The following is a 19,632-nucleotide window of genomic DNA, read 5'->3' on the forward strand; positions in this document are numbered from 1 at the left end:
CATTCTGTCATGAGATAGAAATCAGTATTACCACATCAGAACAAGATTTACAATGTCACAGTTACCAGAAGGCAAGAAGGCAAAATTGGAGAAACCACCAGCCCGTCTGCAACAGTCACAGGCAGTTGCCTGCAGTGGTTAGGTCAACAGTTACTGTAAAATTTTCCAAAGCCTTATCATATAAACCTAGAGCAAATTTCAGACCTATTGAGGTCCATGACTGTTATAAGCAAAATAAATGGATTTAATTTTTCCATCAGAGCTACTGTGTTTAGATTTTTAAAAAGCTAATGCAAGCTCTTATAATCTCTTAAAGAAACCTACTTCTGGAGAGGCAGATAGAGCAAACAAATCTTTTACCTTATCACAATGGCGCAGGTAATATATGACGACATAATCCACCAGATTAATACCATTATCCTAGGAAAAAATAAATATATTATTTTAAATATGCGCAATTGACACTGTTTCAAGTGAGTGAAAATTTACTTTATTTCAAAATAAATATAATATTGGTTTATATTGTGAGAAATCGGACTCACAATATCTTCAGCCCTAGCATTACTGACCAAAAAATCCTTATAACATGGACTTGATCATACCTCCACAGGACCTAGTGCTTCTTTCAGTTCTAAATACCAGGTAAGAAAACATGCAGTGGAAGAAGCTGTCTCTGTATCATTTTTTAATGGCACATGGCATTACTGAAAAAATAATATTCCCTTGAATAGTAATATTAATTAATAAATTATTCTTGAATATAATATTAACTAAATATTACAGTCACCTCAGATCTATTAAGGTGAACTGAATTTCTTGATTCCTCTAGTCTCAATTCATCTATAACAAAGATTTGGAAGAGGCATAGATATTTTTCATATTTTACTCCAAATATAAAACCAGACAGCTTGTGCTTAACAAGTATATTTCATGCCCAGCTGACTTATAAATCTGGATATTAATACTCTCTTTGTGGAATCACCATTTCCATGTGCCTGCACACAACAACTGTACTCAACATCATTTTATGTTGTTACATGTCATTGGGTCAGCACAGGCCAGATGAAATAAAGGAAAAGTGTAAAACTGCAACTTATATGTTACAAGGTATGGTTCACCAACATAAAAGAATCAAGATATAGGGAATTATATCTGGAATGTGTTTGAAGTTTTTTTGGAAGTGTTTTCATATTGTATATTGACAGGTATCAGGACAAACATTCGTATGTGAACAATATCTGACTTCCTCTACTGAGCTGCCTTGCCCATATTAGAGCCTGCACCACATTATGTTTTATTAATATCATACACCAGTAAAATTCTTAACTAAACAAGTCATTTCTGACAAAATGCAGACAAAGCCACTATGCTTGTATAACAGTTTTTGAAGACATTGCTAGGAGGTCATATGACAAAAATGAACTGAGGTGACTCATGAACATTTGATTGTACTTTTATGGTAAAATACATTTGTTATTCCATTTTCTATATGCTAAACTATCAAACCTATTGCTTTGGTTTAAAGACTATTTGCAGAAGATAGAACACAGAGATTTTGAAGTGGTGAGCTACATTAAAAAAAAATCTCTATATCAAGTAACTTTCTAGGCTCCTGTGACAACAACTTTTATATGAAACAAGAGATAATTCACATTGACTCTTTGCCTTGAGTCCTGGAATTCAACTTACCTAGACATAATATTGTTCGCTGGCAATTCTCAAAAAAAGTATAATAAAGGGGCACAAGAAGGATACCTTAGTTTTCAAATATACGAGACACTGCAGTCTTCTTCCTCGTAAATGCTGTCTCCCAATTACCTCTGAGGTTTCATATCTGTCTGTACCAGCTGGCCCCATGGAGTTTTTGTGCATTTTGGAGACAAGTCTAAACTAATAATGTATTTATTTTGGCTACCAGAAAACTGTAAATACTGTAATTTTTTAGCTTGTCTTTTAGCTGTCTTATGCAATCATACTGTACATCTGTCCCTCCTTTTCATAACTCATAATTTTGGAACATGCTGGCTAAATTCAGACAAACTGGAAAGTCCCAGAGATAATTAAATTCTTACAAGTTTATGGTTAGATAGGAGAGCAAGACTAAAATTAGTACTTCTACTGAGAAAAGTCAGGCAAAGTTCAGTTGTTTAGCATTTTTCTTCATGGCAGCTGGTCAACCAACGAACACCTGAGTACTGGGAAACTTGCCCTGGTTTTAGATTAGCTGCAGCTTGTACTGTGTCTTGTCCATGGAACAGGACTGGAAGAAAAGTAGTCATAGGGAAGACCTGAACCATTGCAGTAGAAGACCTGAACCATTGCATTGAAGAGGAAAGTAAGAATTAGAATCATAGAATCATTTATGTTGGAAAAGACATTTAAGACTGAGTCAAACTGTAAATCTAATACTGCCAAGTCCACCACTAAACCACGTCCCTAAGCACCACATCTACATGTTTTTTAAAAACCTCCAGGGACTGGGAATCAACCCCTTCCCTGGGCAGGCTGTTCCGATGCTTGACATAATTTTCAGTGAAGAAGATTTTCCTAGAATCCAACCTAAACCTCTAGAGACTGTTTCCCATTGTCCTATCACTTGTTACTTGGGAGAAGATGCTGACACCCACCTCACTACAATCTCTTTTCAGGTAGTTGTAGAGAGCGATAAGGTCTCCTCTCAGCCTCCTTTTCTCAAAGCTAAACAGCCTCAGTTCCATCAGCTGCTCCTCATCAGACTTGTGCTCCAGACCCCCCCACCAACTTCATTGCTCTTCTTTAGACATGCTCCAGCATCTCAATGTCTTTAGGAGACAAGGGACTCAAATCCATTGGAAAAAATTTCATTAATACAGTTGCTCACTGAACAGTTCCTTAAATGTGTTTTTGCATTTTGTTAATGATGGTATTCACAAGTAAAAAGCTCCCCAGATATACTGCTTTCCTGACACTGACTGTTTCAAAAACACATTCCTTCATATATGAAGCATAACTGGGAACAAAAGCTTAAAATCTACCTTTCTTACAGTTCAAGACGGCACTTTATGTAGGAAAAGAGGAAGAACATGAAAGAACAGTGGTGTTTTTTTTTTTCTCACCCTCCAAATCTGTACCAGTATCAGCAGAAAATACCTCCTATTCTTTGTTGTTTCATATATCCATGTGGTGTCTAGGTATGCTTTGGCAAAGAACAACTTTGAGCAGTATTTCCATTGCCTACATTGTCTAGCACCTCTTCCTCCAAACCACTAAAGTAAGGAACAAAGTAATCTCATATCAAAAGGTGTTGAGAGTTTATTTGAGACTGACTTTGATCCTAGCATGACTAATCAAAAACGTGCTAGTGGTTCACAATTTTTGACACATAATTTACTGCCATGTATGAGAATTTTCTTGTGCATGCCATTCAGAATTCATGCTCTACATCCATTTAACTGCCAATTCAAAAAAATAGACTGAAAATATCTTGTTGGGTATGACACACCTCTTTGAAGAGGATTAAAATCCTTTACATTAAATTCCTTAGTGTATATGCCACATTCAACCTTTACTGATATTTTGGTTTTAAATCTGATTTTAAAAATATTTTTACTCACATAGAGCTACTTTCGGTTAAGAGCAAGAAAAAAGAATGGGGATATTTACTCAAGAAGACTTCAGCAGTCTGTGCTCTCTCACTTCTCTCTGACCTACTGTAATGAAGCCCCTACTAGTAAGAGAGACATAAAGAAGCTCTCACATAAGATGATTATCCTAATAATACTGAATAAGAGAAACTGGAGATTATGGAAATATGCACATGTGCAGGAGAAGGGGATGAAAAGTCGAGAGAAAAAAGTAAATTTCTGGTACAAAGTGCCATGTTCTTTCAAACAAGAAGTGTAAGAAATAAAAGATCAAATTTTGACAGATGATGGAACAAGAAAAGGTCAGTTGAGAAAAATTATCTTTAATTAAAAATGAGTACTTACTCTGCTTTTGACATCCTTTAGTTTGGGGAGTATTTCCAAACCAAATCCATCAGCTTGACCTCGGGTCCTATTCCCGCCATTCATATAATTTCCAAAAGCCAGAATCAAACCTAAAATTTCCTTTACACTTGTCATGTTCAGCAAAGCCTGGAAAATGGATACTAGTCTGTAACTTCCATTGGCACAAAAATTCTAATTGCTAATATAAAAAAGCTTTTTTAATTTTCTTTTTGTTAGAGGCTTTGTTTCTTGTTTGTTTTTACCCCTGTAGGCAAGGGAAGCTAAAACTGGTACAAGAATCAAGCATTTCAGGGAAGCATTTATTAGACTATCTGCCTAAGATAACTATGTTTAATTTAACCATATGAGGCAAACTGAATGGCATCATAGACTGTGTAGATGACAAAAAAGATTAGTGAAAGAAGATTATTAAACATTCTTAGTAGCCGTTAAAAATCTTACAGATGAAGCAGTTCATCATGAATTTGCAGAACGCACAGTCAAAGGAGATGTGCTATTTTTGTTGCCACTAGGTTAGACTTGGACTGTCATATTCAGTTTGATTTGTGTTAGTCCTGGTGCTCTGGTAATTCACATTTCCAGATCCATACTTAATGTAGATATACCAGGGCTAAGGACTGAATTATTATGCCTCAAAACACAGGCGAAATCTAGAAATACAGTGGAGAACTAATAAATTATTTTAATTTACATATAAAGACACCTATCTTGTCAATTGAGAATCTGAGGCCACAGGCCTAATTCTTAATGATGTATCCTTATATTGGATAAATCAATTGTAGTGTGAACTCCTCATAAGTAAACAGATGGCAATACCACTTTCCCTATCTTGTACAAAACTCGTACCTTTTTTACGTCTCCTTTGGAAAGCAAACACTAAGTAACTATTTTTACTGTTAGAATATGTCAATAAATCGAAAGGGGTAAAGCACGGGTATTCTGCAGCAACAAAGATAATCAAAAGCTAATCTTTAAATTTGGAAAACAAACAAACAAACACAACCTGGCTTGGACAGGACACTAGGTCACTATTTAGTTTCTCTTTTAATTTGTATCTCATTCTACTTTTCATGTTTTATTTTTTCCAATCTCAAAATCTTGTATTTAGTCATTCATAATATAGAAATCTTAGATAAAGATTTGTCAGGTATTAAAAAATTTGCTATGTCATGGCTAACAGAAAGCCATAGGTATCAGGGGAAAGTAATAAACTAATGAACATGATAGGCATCTATTGCTGATGGCATTGACAGTGATATGTAAAAAAAGAAAGTTAGTTTGCAATGCCCTGTCTGGGCATTGGTCTGGTCTGATATTTCATTTACAGTTTACGGAGTTTATCTATTACCCTACTTAATGTACAAATAAATAAAAATCTGCCATTCAAATAGAAATCAATTTTCCTATGTAGAACTTAAGGCATTACACATAGCTCACCTTCCCTCTTTCCTCCACCTTTTGATCTCATAAGCAGCTAAAAAAATTAATATAATTTTATTTTCCCAAAAAGTCAATAATCAGGCTTAAGCTTCATCACTTATGGCACAAAAATAAGCACAGAGTCTCTGAACTATAATTATGTTTTTAGTTAGCTTTCATGGGGGCTTACCTTGGAAACACGAGTTATGATATCAACCTTCCGGTGTACTGCTGTTATCCCTTCAGAGAAAACTGACTGGAAGATAATACACTGAGCTCGTTCTGTGAAGTTGGGGATCTGAGATAACTCATATAAAAATCTGTGGAAAAATAGTATTAATGAATAGTTACATTTCTCATCTGTGGGGTACAAAATGGATCAAAACTGTAGTATAGTAAAATACACATGCAATTCTTCCTACTTTGAATCAAATCTGACAATTTATAATTGTTATATTCTTTATGCTCAGTGTGTTGAAAAATCCTATTTATATAAAGAAAAAAGCAAGACATTAATCATTATCACATTAATCCATTAACCCACTATCACAACTGTATAGTAATTAAATAGAAAAATCATAAACCTAGATTTTAGGTTAAAAGAAAGAGAAGAGATAAGGGAGAGGGGAAGGAAAGGAACAAGAGGGAGAGGGAGAGGGAGAGGGAGAGGGAGAGGGAGAGGGAGAGGGAGAGGGAGAGGGAGAGGGAGAGGGAGAGGGAGAGGGAGAGGGAGAGGGAGAGGGAGAGGGAGAGGGAGAGGGAGAGGGAGAGGGAGAGGGAGAGGAGAGGAGAGGAGAGGAGAGGAAGAGGAAGAGGAAGAGGAAGAGGGAGAGGAAGAGGAAGAGGGAGAGGGAGAGGAAGAGGAAGAGGAAGAGGAAGAGGAAAGGAAAGGAAAGGAAAGGAAAGGAAAAAGGAAAGGGAAAAAGATAAATCCTTGTATTTAGTTCTAAAATACTTGCAGACTATATCTCTCTTCAGTCACTGTTATGCAAAGTACTAATTCTTTATCTGTCCTCATATATATACTTTGCTTATCACCCTATTCCAGTATTCTTCCTTTAACTCTTTGGTAAATAAAAATAAATAGAAGCACATTCAACAGCTCCAGTTCACATATCACAAAATGAAAGCATCTCAAAGGCATGAGTAATTCTTCCCTTTTCAATTTCAAATGTAAGAGCTTGGCTAAATAATACAAGAATATTCAGCATTACTTATAATAACAGGGTTTGCATAACTTGCTTTGTAGGTTTTGAGTCTAGAATTTCAGAGATACATGTGTTTTCCTGAAATCCAGAAACAAGCTGTCTTTTCCTCCAATATCAATTGAGAAACGTTATTCTAATCTCCTGTCTACAGCTATCCTTAGATGCCCCTTAAAGTGATGCCATGAAGATTTTTCTAGCTCACTGAATTACAGAAATCTTGTGAACCATTATTAACTTGAATTCCTGTTAAATTTATTTAATTGTTTAAGATAATACATATAATTTCTCCAAATTATTTATTTTTCATAATAAATAATATCACTATTTTCAAATATACTTTACAAATTCCTCATTTGTGCAATACTTTGCTGAATACATAGAGACTGTCTAAAAATCAGCAAAATCCACCTGTGCTTGGTGTGAAATACTAGGTTTTAATTGGAATATAATTTCTTTCCTTCTTTTTCTTTCTTGCTTGATGAAAAAAGTCTATTGTGAGAGAAGGACTGGGGAGGCCTGGCTTGGCTCTTACACTTAAGCAGTGGGAAAAAAAAGAAATGTCAAGCTGGTATTAATAAAAATGCTTCCTATTGGGAATGAATGGTATTGCCAGGAAAAAAAAAAAAAAAACAGAGGATACTTTGTACTTCGTGTGAGAGAAACAAAAGAAAGAAAAATCCAAACTGCTTCACTAAAGTTCTAACACACATATATTGTAAAAGCTTAAATCTAAGAAGTCAAATGACACATATTCTTGCCTTCCCTTGTAAAGGGAACCATCTCCTACACTGCTGGTCATCAGAATACAACATAATTCTGCTGAGAGTTAAAAGAGCATCAGCAAAGAAAGAAAATGTCTCCACATTTTGGAATTCCAAGTATTGAACCTAAATATGCAGACAGAACACTTATAATTGAAATCTGTCACAAAAAGAAATCTTAGTGACTACAAATATAGTTACTAACCACAAAGTCATGGCATGAATCTGCGGTTATCAGAGATAAACCACCAGTTCAGGTGGACAAAACTTCTGAAGAGAAAGGAATATTCTTAGTTCAGTCATTTTTGCATTTTTAGTCTGAGAAAAGTATGGTTCTGTCTTAAAGTAACAATGGTGTGACTGTGACATAACTTTTTGGGTGATTTCTCATTGATACACTTCTCATGGTCTAAATTAAGCAGACAATTTGCTGTTCATCTCTGTGAGGTCCATTTTGCTCCTCTCCTGCAGAAACTGTAAATAAAAATGCATTTACCTGAGAACTCATTTTTCCTGCCAGAATCTTCAGGACTTGAGAGTACTTTCAAGCCAGGCATATAGCCATGTAATTAGTGTAACAGAACATTCTTCCAGAAGATGATAGACAAGGCTGATTCTATCAAGGTAAACAATTTATCAACTCACATTTAACCACATTTGAAGAATATAAAATTTAGAAATATTTTTGTTTAAAAAAAGTTGTATCTAAACCTGTAAGCTTGTAAGTAAGCCAGCAGGATTTAAAAAGTCAAATAAAACTGGTCTTTAGAGCAAAACAAATGGCATTACTTGGACAGCAATTATCAATAGCTCACTACTTCCTGAATTCAAACTACATGAAAACCAGGAAAGCTCAGTATCACATTTTGCTACTATTTCCTTCATTGGTATGTCTTTCACAGTAGAGAGGACTTCACAGAGATTTCATTACAACTAAAAGGGTCTTGGAAACCAGCTAAAGCATCTGTATCCTGCTGGCAAATCCACAAATTGTGGCCAATGTGCTTATAAATTCTTATTATGTTAATGAATATTAGCATTTTAACAACTATTTTTGTGAAGCAAAATTTAAGGGAGTATTGTCATGTTGCTCTCATACCTACAGTTTGTGCCAACACCAGCAAATTTAACATGCCAGCGAAACAAATCAAAATCACACATGCAGGAGAGCATCAGTGATACCACTAAAGCTTTCTATTTGTCTGGTAATCCAAGCATTTAAAAATGGCAACTGTTTCCTTCAGACTTCAGTGCATTCATGTCAGTGGTTTCATTACATGAATGCCTATTGCTAGTATTTGCCACCATTTGATAAATGGTTTAATCTGCAGATCACAGAATCACAGAATGCTAGTGACTGGAAGGGACCTTGAAAGATCATCTAGTCAAATCCCCCTACCGGAGCTGGAACACGTACATGAGGTTACACAGGAAGGTGTCCAGGCGGGTTTTGAATGTCTCCAGAGAAGGAGACTCCACAACCTCACTGGGCAGCCTGTTCCAGTGCTCTGTCACCCTCACTGTGAAGAAATTTTTTTCTCATATTCATGAACCTCCTATATTCCTGTTTGTACCCATTGCCGCTTGTCCTATCATTGGTTGTCACCAAGAAGAGCCTGGCTCCATCCTTGTGACACTCACCCTTTACATATTTATAAGCATTAATAAGGTCACCCCTCAATCTCCTCCAAGCTAAAGAGACCCAGCTCCCTCAGCCTTTCCCCATAAGGAAGATGCTCCACTACCTTAATCATCTTCATGGCTCCTCATTAAAGATAATACATGAGGCTGATGCCTTGTAACAAATATTTTTAATCACACATACGAATTTAGCTCTTTTCTATCTTTAATCTTTTATGGAGTTAATATATATAGCACAGTCCCAAAAAATATGCAGTTCTTCATTTAGGTTGACTTAGTGGTTGACTGAGATGACAAAGCCAGCAGCACCTGATCTACTGCATTTTCAGACAGGGCATTCATTTGAAGGTCCAGTAAAATTTACATGAGTGCATCATCAGCAAGTTCCCCTTTGAGGCAGCATTTTAGAAAGCTAGTTTCCTTACCCTATGTAGTTTTATAATAGGATAAAAATGGGACAACTAAGACTTGCAGATCGAAACCAAAGAGTAATAATTGATAAAATGTACCTTTTGTCTTTGACACTACTATTTTACTCTGTAGGATTAACTGCTTAATTTACTACTTTTTACTGTTAATTATGGAACAACAATAGCATAAATCTGACTTTGTGTTTAATTAAGATCAACTGCTCTCCACTATAATTTACAAAACAGACAACCTTTACAAATCTTGTAGAGCTCTAGATTTGTAATTCTCCACAACACAAAATATATTAATATTTACTTCACTCGGACATACAGCAAACAGATTGCCCAAGACTCAAGTTCTGGAAAACATCAACTAGTGTACTCTTATGCCCCAAGCCAATGCAATAAAGCCATGGATATGGGATGCAAGAACAAGTATACACACTTTACAGATTTGTCTTCTTAAGTCTGACTCAAAAACAATAGCCACTCCTCTCCCAACAATAACCTAGTCCCTAGTGGACAGTCAGAAATTAGTTCTTAGCTGCCTTGTGTTAGGAAAAAGAGAAAAAAAATCTTCTCTGTACCACTAGCATTTTAATGGAAAAAAAGGTATGAAAATGTACTACTTCTGACATCAATCAAACATGTACTATCTCTGTGGTTTCAGTTCCTCCTCCCCCTACACTTTCTATGCCAAAGACAGCAGAAAATACAGAAACAGACAAGAGGGAAAAGGAAGCAAGATGGCAAAGAGGCCTCAGGGCAGGAAATTGCACTGTAATCAGAAGAGGATGGAAGTACAAAGGGAAAAGTAGCAAAGTAGCAGAAGATAAACACAACTGTAGGCCAAAATCTGAAATAAAGTGTATACACTAAAATAAAATTCAGGATTACCATTCTGTTCATGGATTCTTGTCATTTTCACATTGTTCTACAGTTTATTAGAATAGAAGGAGCAAGACTTTAGAAGTTTTTCACCCTAACACCTGTCCCTGTCCACAATAGTCGCAGGAAATGAACTCTGGAATCAGTCTTGTAGGTTTTCAATCAGCACGACCAGAATGTATATTGTGTCTTTGTCACAGGACTCACCAAAACCCTTTGTTTGTATAGCTCTTTCAAAGAATTAACAACCAAAATCAGTTTGGCGCTGCTTTATGTCACACAAATTTAGCTCTAAAAGCTTTAAGGGAAGAATAAGCCTATTATAAAGGTGAGAATGTGAACATAAATTTTTATTGATTGAAGGCTACATATTTTATCAGTTCTGGTGGTTCACGTTGATGTAGTAAAAGGCAAAGTTTACATCATGCCTTGAAATACACAAAAAAGTTAAAAAATTAGCTACCAAAAATTATGTATCAAGATCCCTTCTAACATATCAGCAAAGATTATACCATATAACCATAAAATACTACCAACAATTAAAAAAAAATCTTACTGTTCTGGTTTATCCAGAAGCTTCAGTTCCTCCTCTTTTGAAGTCTGATAATATTGCTTGATTTTCTCCAGTTCATCCTTTTGTGCTCTCTGAGTGAATTAATACAAAGTAATTAATAAAAATTAATTAATTACTAATTTACCTGTTTCTCTGCATGTCACAATCATATTTGTTATTGGGAAACATTTAGATTAAGCAAAAGAGTGAGGCATAAACATCCATGACCAAATCCTTTTGTGCCTTGCAGTGCCGTTTACTACAAAGCAGAGCATCCTTGTAGAGCACAGCACTGCAAATATTGCTGTAGGATCCTTCACACAGTTTAGGTCAGAGAAGTACCTTCAATATCTCTACAGTCAAGGGTAAATGTATTCATTCATGCAACTTCAGTGTCACACAGTTGGTGAATGCTATAGAATTAGTCTATAGAGCAACTTGGATAAGGATAGCAATGCACCAGCCAGATTTAACTGGTTTAGCCATATACATCTTGAATGAGAAAAAAATCAGCATGTTAGCATAAAATAGGCCTTAAGTAAGGACAGTATTTTTCAAAACAATTCAGGAGAGAACACTGCTAGGTGTTAAACCTTTTGAGAAATTTTTACCTGATTCCAAAGGCGCTCTACTGTTTCAAATTTCTGACATTTCAGAACTAAGCCAGAAAGGAAATAAGCATGTTGATAGGCTTTAAAAAATGTTACCTCCTTTATTATTGCTAAATTCCCTAGAGAATTTTTCTATATAAATTCTCTAGTCTAAAACGACAACATAAAGCTTTGCTTATTCTGTGTCTAAAATACTACCGTGATTAACCACAGCTTTACTCTGGATTACTTACATTTTCATATAGGGCTTCCAGTGTCTCCAGATCTACTACAGAGTCATCAACACACAGTATAGCTGTATAGAATACAATCACAAATTAGATGCTAGAAAACACACTTAAGAGTTCAATTCTGTTTCTTAAGAAATGTACTTAGGAGATCTGACCTAGCTAAAGAATGTATTTGTATCCAGTTAGTCTTTTATTATTTTCAGCATTTTATTTTTGTTCTGACTTCAAGTCACAGTACTCACACAAGAATGTACTATAAACTCTGTCTCAGGAGAATGGAGTTCTACTTTTCCTCTCCAGTATACTCAGCAGTCAAAGATATGACCTGTCAAGTACTCAGTTGATTGAGTAGCTGGCCAGGCATGAGAACATGAGAACAATTGATACCAGACAATGAACAGCACAGATGGCATGATAGCTTAGAAGGCTGGGTAGGAAGCAACTGAGAGTTAAAGTATTTATGTCTCCCTGTGTGCATGGGAGATCAGGGAGAAATGAGAACAGGGAGATCTGCTTGTCTTGAAACTAGCAATCTTGGGAAGTAGACAGATGATAGACAAATTTGCAAGAACCATAAGTTGGAAATTTGCATGCTACCGATTTGTAAGGTACCTTCATAGAGCAGCTCACATTTGAGTTAGCTTTATCCACTAGAAAACTACCAACATGACAATTTCCAGATAAATCCTTTTAAACACCACACAGAGACACTTAAAGTATACTCTTCAATGATAAATTATGCCTCATTACCAAAAATGAAGTCTCAAAACGTTTCTTGTCATAGTTCCAAATACTACTATGTATGGAATATATGGTATTAGGTGTTTCCAAGATTTGCAAATCCCATTACAAACTAAATAGGCTTAGTTCATGGTGCTTTCTAGTGCTTTCTAATGTTAAATTTCAGTAAGCTAAGACATGCACAATGGAATAGAAATAACTTTGGATGTCTAATTTTTCTGAAACCACCATTTCATTAAGATGTATAATGGGACTGGACACAATTTCTGAATTCCTGACTTATGTTTAAATGTTACTGGGAATATTAATCCCCCAAAAATCAAGCTTAAGGCGTCTACTAGTTTTCCACATAACCAGGGATTCATCATTAGCTAGTACCTGATAACTTTTCATTTCAACTGTATTATATTTCTTCAAAGGTAACCTGACTACTTGTGAATTTAGAATATTTTAAAAGCTCTTGCTGCATTTGCAATCCATGTTTAAAAGGCACACATCTTTAAATAATTATTTAAAAGTAATAAGCTTTTGCCTGCTCTTCCACCTACCCCATGATTTTACATTGTGAAATTAACCAGCAGGCTAGTAAATTTTCTCTGTGGCAGGCTAATTAATTTTATTAAAAGGTCCAATGACATTTAGAATGCTTTAAAATTTTGCCTGTCAATTATGATTCCATCTGTTGACATTACAACGTGGTTAGAAGCAAAGAGTTCTATGGAAGAAGACAATTATCAGTGAAAAAAGGTGATCTCTCCATTTTTGTCCTACTGGAAAGATTTTTTAAAAAGCTCAAGAGTGTAATCAAATATAAAGTCTAAACAGCCAAGTTTTGTTTAAAGAAAAATCATTAGGGATTGAATCTATGAGATCATCTGCTGGCTCTTGCAAGAGGGTTCCATGAGTTGCATTATCCTGTGTATTATCTAATGAAATTTCAAAAGAACCTAAGAGATTGGAAAATCTGTTGGAAAATTGGTTTCATGGTCCAATATATTTAATTGTTAGGATTTTAGAATACTCATATTTAGTTCAAAACTTGCCCTTGTGATTTCACTTTCATCCTATTTTAGAATATTTCAAAAACTGTTTACAAGGAGAATATTGTTTGTTAAGAGTTATCAATAAAAATGCAACTTATTGGAGGTAATTTGAACCCATAATAGAAATGAAAAACATGTAACTAATAGTTTATTTGTTAGGTACAGAACTATTAGAATGAGAGAAAGCAGTTTGAAAAAAAGGAGAACACTTTCATAAGAATATCAAGATTCGTACATCTAACTGGATTTTTCAGTAAGAAATTTGTCAGAAAAAAAGGCTCCAAAATCGCAAACTGGGTTTTAATGCTATATTTTTTTAATTTGTGTTTCTGTACTCAACACCAGTTCTAACAAATCAGCATTTTTTTGTAGTGACACGATAAAGCAAAAAATTTTTGAGATTAAACTAATAAAGTACAATCTGATAAATGAACACATTTTTAACAGAACTACTAATAATCAGCATTAAGAGACTTTAATATGAATTGCTTTCTCTTTTGGTCCCAAGGAAAAAGTACCAGGAAAATTTTTTTTATTTCCTTGCTATACAACCTGTCCTGCTTTTATTGACAATGGCCATGCAGATAGGCTGAAAAATCTAGCCATATTACCCAGTTCAATGATAGCTGGATACCTCAGGATATTAATGCATGCGGAGACGCACTCCACAATTCAGAAGCACTGACAAAACCCACACAGACATTTCATCTTTATGTATTTTAATATCTTCATCTTTGTCCCTATATCTTTTCTCATTCAAACTGATTGAACTTAATGCCATACACATTTGGAGCAGAAAACAAAAATGGAAACATGTAAAATTATGAAGATGGGCCAATTTTTTAAAAAGGAAGTATTGATTTTGAAAAGCTTAAAGAAATCCCTAGATTCACAGGGATTCACAGAAATCCCTAGATTATTCTTCATATTCTTCTTAAAATATGGTATGTAAAATACATTCGTAGTATGCTGTGTAACAACTCAAATTGGGGAAGCTGAAAAACCCCCATTACACTAGATCAAAGAAACTAATTATTCCACTCTTTATGTAGAGTTACAAGGAACAAAAGCTACTCATTTTTTTCTGTGAAAAATAAAACCCAGTTCTAATCATACGTATATTAACATTATTGAAGTGAATTAAAATCTCAGTAAGTTTTTGAAAATACTCTTCCCGAGACAGTGAATTTAACTGTGATACTTTACTGCACTAAATGTCATTATATCAAGACTCACATCAGTGTAAGTAATATAGGTGAAGTGTCATAAATCTACAAAAGAGGCTCCAAAACAATTAATAGCTATTACAATATCAATCATCATCGGTGGTTTTTACTTTTATCTTGCTTTCTAGTTAGCTGTCTTCCTTACACTGTCAGTTCAGTTAGAATATTTCACCTACACCTCACAATATGTCGAAAGGAAGTAGACTCATGCTGTGAAAAGCTGGTAATTTTATTGGGTTCCTCTACCTTTAAAAAATCTGTTACTTGGCCAAGTCTGGTTTCTGAGATCCTTTTTTGCAGGGAAATTGAGGCAAACATTTTTATGTGGCCTATGGTGTCTGCTCACAACAAGAAGAATTTATATACACAAGGATCATTAGTGCAGGGTTGCACCCATTAGGATATAATAACCGTCAGCTAGGACAAAAAACAGATCAGCATCATACATTCAAACTAACAGGCACACATAAAAATACTTGCCAACCACATTTCACATACTGAGAGCGTTGCTTCAAATATAAACTTGTACCAAACATTTTTAACAGACTTATTTTCTAAATACAAATCTAACTGTAAAAATCAGAGTCCCTACCATACAGATTTTTCACATACTGTTTTATCACTTCAAACATGTAAAATGAAGAAAAGCTGGGAATTTAAAGCATACTGTGTGCAGACTACATACAACTGTAGAACTTAGAGGTTAAATATGAAAAAGACACTTTTTTCCTCTTAACCAGCGAAAATACCAACAGCCTCAAGGCTGACTCTGATATACAGCCTCACTCCTACTAAACACGCTTTGGTTAAATCAGGATTTAAATCCTGCTGACAGAGCTTACATATACTCAGCAGTATCAAACTACCTTATGTGACAATTAAACTATGAAATATGAAGAAATCACCTTAACTGCTCCCTAAAGATAAAGCAGAAATATGTTATTTAAATAAAAAGAGCTTGCCAAAAGTACATTTATTTGACCTGGGAGTACTTCATTGTTTTATGTTGTACATTCTGCTGAGTAAGGCCTGATTTCATGGGAACATGAAGCCTGTCACTGGGAAATTTAAATTAAATTTGACTGATCTAGTCAATTAGAAAATGACAATGATTGTTAAATACAGATCCCTACTTGGCAAAACTGCCTAAAATATCCAAATTGTGCTGGTTTACTGCCAAAGAACTGATATGTTCTAAACTTATTTAAAGGTTTTCTCCAGTATTTAAATAAAAAATATACATTTCAAAGAAGCACCATGGGCACCATGTAGGTTCAGAAGACTAAGAAAGCTCAACTTCTGCAAGAAGTAATGATCAAAAGACTCTGGCATTCATGTTAACCTACACACATCAGGCTGGATGTCCCAGATAGATTCACAAAAACTTATGTGGTGAATTTTCCAGAACAAAGAAAATAACTTCTAAAGAAAATTGTTTCCCAACTTCTGAGATGAGTGTGCAGCTATTTCTGTACTTCATGACTAGTATACAGTATATACAGAATGCATACATGTAATATTATGTGTGGGTCAAAAAGTCATACAACTTTGGAACCATAGTTTTTAGACCTTTATAATCTATACTTCCACCTTGCAAAATATTTTAGTTGAAACCCCAGTAAAACTGGTTTGACACAGTGCAAGTGAGAAACATTGGAAAGGATTTCTTTTTATCCAGAAGTATTTCCAAAATATAACAGAGAAAGTAACTGTGAAAATATTTGTTCTGCATGATATGGTTAAAACACAAACTGGGATTCAGAAATTCTGAGCACACTAAGGTCTGCAGGTTAAAGTTGCTTTGGAATAGTTTGCTTTATACATATAAAACATAGTTTTTCAAATGCTAAGAAAAGTGCCTGGCTAACCATGATACTGGTCTCTAAAGTTTAGATGTGCCATAAACTATAAATTGCGCTAAGACAATGCAATCTATTTATATAACTTCTGTGGCCTCTCATTAGAGGAAGACCAAACAGAAATCCCAGGATGACTAGAAACATAATATAGAATTAGAATGATTATCGAACCGATCATCAGTCTGTGTGAATTAATCTGCTGTTTACACTCTTACAGTTATTTATTCCAATATGTTGACAATGGAGGGTAAATCACGAAGTTGGAGAAGATCAACACTTTTCAACTGGTTGACTGACATTGTAAAATAGTATCACAACTGTATTCTTTCTAGAAAGTTGGTCCCCTCCTACGATGCCAGACAAGAAATTTTGATGCAGAGTGGCACAATAGTTTTGCCATTGCTCACCAACAGAATATCATTACTGTGACACTATAATAAAAATATATTCCACATCTGAGGAGAAAAAACAAAACAAAACAAAAACAAAAACCACAAAAAACCCCCACAACCAACCAACAACAAACCAATAACGAAGGTGAACCTACAAAAGTAGATCACATGACCTAGGCTTTTAACAAATTCATTCTAATCTATGCCATCTAAGTGTGATCAAATACATTCCTCTAATATTTTCAAAGCTTAATGTGTGGCTCTCTGCATAGATAATTTACATTGCTGGTGAACACAGTAATGTTCCAAATGCACAATAAACATACCAGGTCTCCATACATGCCGTGACAGTTTGGCCAGTGCTACTCTGATTTAATAAATGGAGTCTCAGACATTATATTTAATTGCTTAAAATCTAGGAAAAACAAAACAAATCAAAAACAAAACAAAACCCCCACAATCACTAAATTAGCATTAGAAATAGTCTCAGTGCCAAGCATGAGCGTTAAATTCTGTCAGCGTTGCAGTGCTGCAGTGTTCAACCCTTGCCCTGGCAAACGTATCAGCAAACACTGCAGCTGTTCCATGTGGAGGAATATGGAACTTCACTGCTACAAAGAGTGCAACAACCTATAAAGCCTGCGTCCAGTGTGATCTACAGTATCTTACAGATTTGGTCCCAAGGAAAATATGTCAGCATGTGAGACCATCTAGTTAATCCTGATGGAAGTCAGGGGTATTAGTGAACTATTTCGAGCAATGTATTGAAGCAGAACTTCTGGTGTCCCACAACTTCAGTGGTAAAATGCAGGTCTTATGAAGGTAAGGAATGTTTTGAGAGAACCACTCTTTGGACATAGGCATTGACATTTTATCTATGTCCTATTTTCTGTAACTGAAACTTTTTCTCATCTGGACCATCCCACAATTTTTCCAGTTTACTCTTGAATAAAGATCTCAGTAGCTGATGGGAAGCCAGTACATATGATGTATGCCACAGGAAAGAGTATTATGTGTTTTCCAGTATACTGCTGTGTACTACTACTATATTGAGAACTGCCTGAGTGGCTGGAATATTGCTCTGTAAAAAGTTGGGACCAGTGCTCACAGAGGGTCTTTGCATACAGTTATAATCAGCATTTCCCATTAGGAACAGAACTGAAACACCTCACTGTGGAGTTGCAATATTTCAACAGCAAAGCCACAAAAGTAGTCTTGAGCCACAAGTTTGTCTCTCAAGTTGTAATACTTCAGCCAAACAATGATAGCAAAAGTATGACAGAAATGCATTGATATGAAATGGAGATTACTCCTCTAAGTGTGTAGTGCTGAAGCATGTTCCTTACCTAACAGCTGATCTTTGCTATTCCTCATTTCTTCTTTATAAAGGTTTTTTAAAAATGCAGAGAAGCAGCCTAGAAAATAATCTCAAACCTATGCACAATTTGATTATTGCTATCTGATTTTTAAATATGAATACAGGTTCTATACAGCATACTGAGATAGATTTTCTGTCTGCTTCTTCTGCTCAGAAAGTGAATATTAGTGATCTAATGAGAAACTATATTACCTTCTCCGGTACCAGATTCACCAACTAAAATTGTAAGTATTCTTAGAACACAACAGCACCTAGAACTTCTCCTCCTCTCCCACCTACCAAAAAGCTGAGTATTGGGACAGGTGCATTGTGACAATATTAACTTTCCCTCTGCATCACATAATACCAATAATAGCCAAAATAATAATTCAGTTTTACATTGTCTTCTCCCTAGACTGTAGGATACAGCAAGAATTTGGACTTCTCTGCAAAGGATGAACTTTGCTCTCGCAAAAAAACATGTGTGGGAGATTCCCTTTCTGAAGGATGGCAGCTGGCTCATTATCACATGCAAATTAATATCTGTGTGCCAGAGATGGTCACTCGCTTCTTTTGCATTGCTGAGCTATCTACAGATATGCTGTGAAACAGCTGAATTTGAGAGGGTAACCTTATAGATACAAAAACCTGACACTATTTTACAAAAGGATGTCATTTTTCTTGTGATTACTCTTGTCCTCTCTACAATTTTGCATGCACCTGTATGCATAGGGCAGTTCATCTGAGGACAGTTTTTCTATGTCTGTATTTCTGCAATGACTAATTAAGGTAGAGTAACCAGTACACTATACATAGACAATAAAATCATTTGTACGTGGCTTTTCAACAGACATGGTCAGAAAAACTTGAAATAAACCTAGACATTCTTTTTTTTGTTTTGTTTTTCCTTTCTTTTGCTTCAAATTTCTTCATTCTCTGTTGCACGTCCCGAAGGACTGTGAACATTTCTCTTCCCTATCTTTCACATACTGAATTATGCAATGGAAATGGCTTGAAAAAAAAGAATGACTGCTTAATTTTCATGTTTCTTAGAGGTAGATCCTTGTAGCTTCACTTTGTAAAAAAAAAAAAAAAAAGAAAAAAAAAAAGAACTTTTACATTTATCAGCCAATGATCATACACTTTTTTTGTTTAAGTGTTGTGAAGAGCTACTTAGCTTATTACGACCTTTTTTATCCCATACACTGACTATACTGGTCTTCAAAGCATCCTGTCTACAGAAAACATGTATTCCCTGAGTCTGATAAACTGGGTTTTGTGTGTGTTTTGTTGTTGTTGGTTTT

At 35.2% G+C, this 19,632-nt stretch overlaps 1 protein-coding gene across 1 annotated transcript in view; it reads right to left on the reverse strand.

The window, feature by feature from the left end:
• Positions 1 to 19,632, reverse strand: part of FMN1 (formin 1) — a gene marked incomplete at both ends in the record, with an annotated part of 135,459 nt that overhangs the window by 49,737 nt on the left and 66,090 nt on the right. The window contains 5 exons of the mRNA XM_080345247.1: positions 361 to 420; positions 3,969 to 4,115; positions 5,599 to 5,728; positions 10,873 to 10,961; positions 11,714 to 11,775. Coding sequence (XP_080201373.1) covers positions 361 to 420; positions 3,969 to 4,115; positions 5,599 to 5,728; positions 10,873 to 10,961; positions 11,714 to 11,775 — 488 coding nt within the window. The remainder of the gene's footprint in view (positions 1 to 360; positions 421 to 3,968; positions 4,116 to 5,598; positions 5,729 to 10,872; positions 10,962 to 11,713; positions 11,776 to 19,632) is intronic.

The sequence above is a fragment of the Nesoenas mayeri genome (assembly GCF_963082525.1).
Source record: "Nesoenas mayeri genome assembly, chromosome: 5".
Lineage (NCBI taxonomy): Eukaryota > Metazoa > Chordata > Aves > Columbiformes > Columbidae > Nesoenas > Nesoenas mayeri.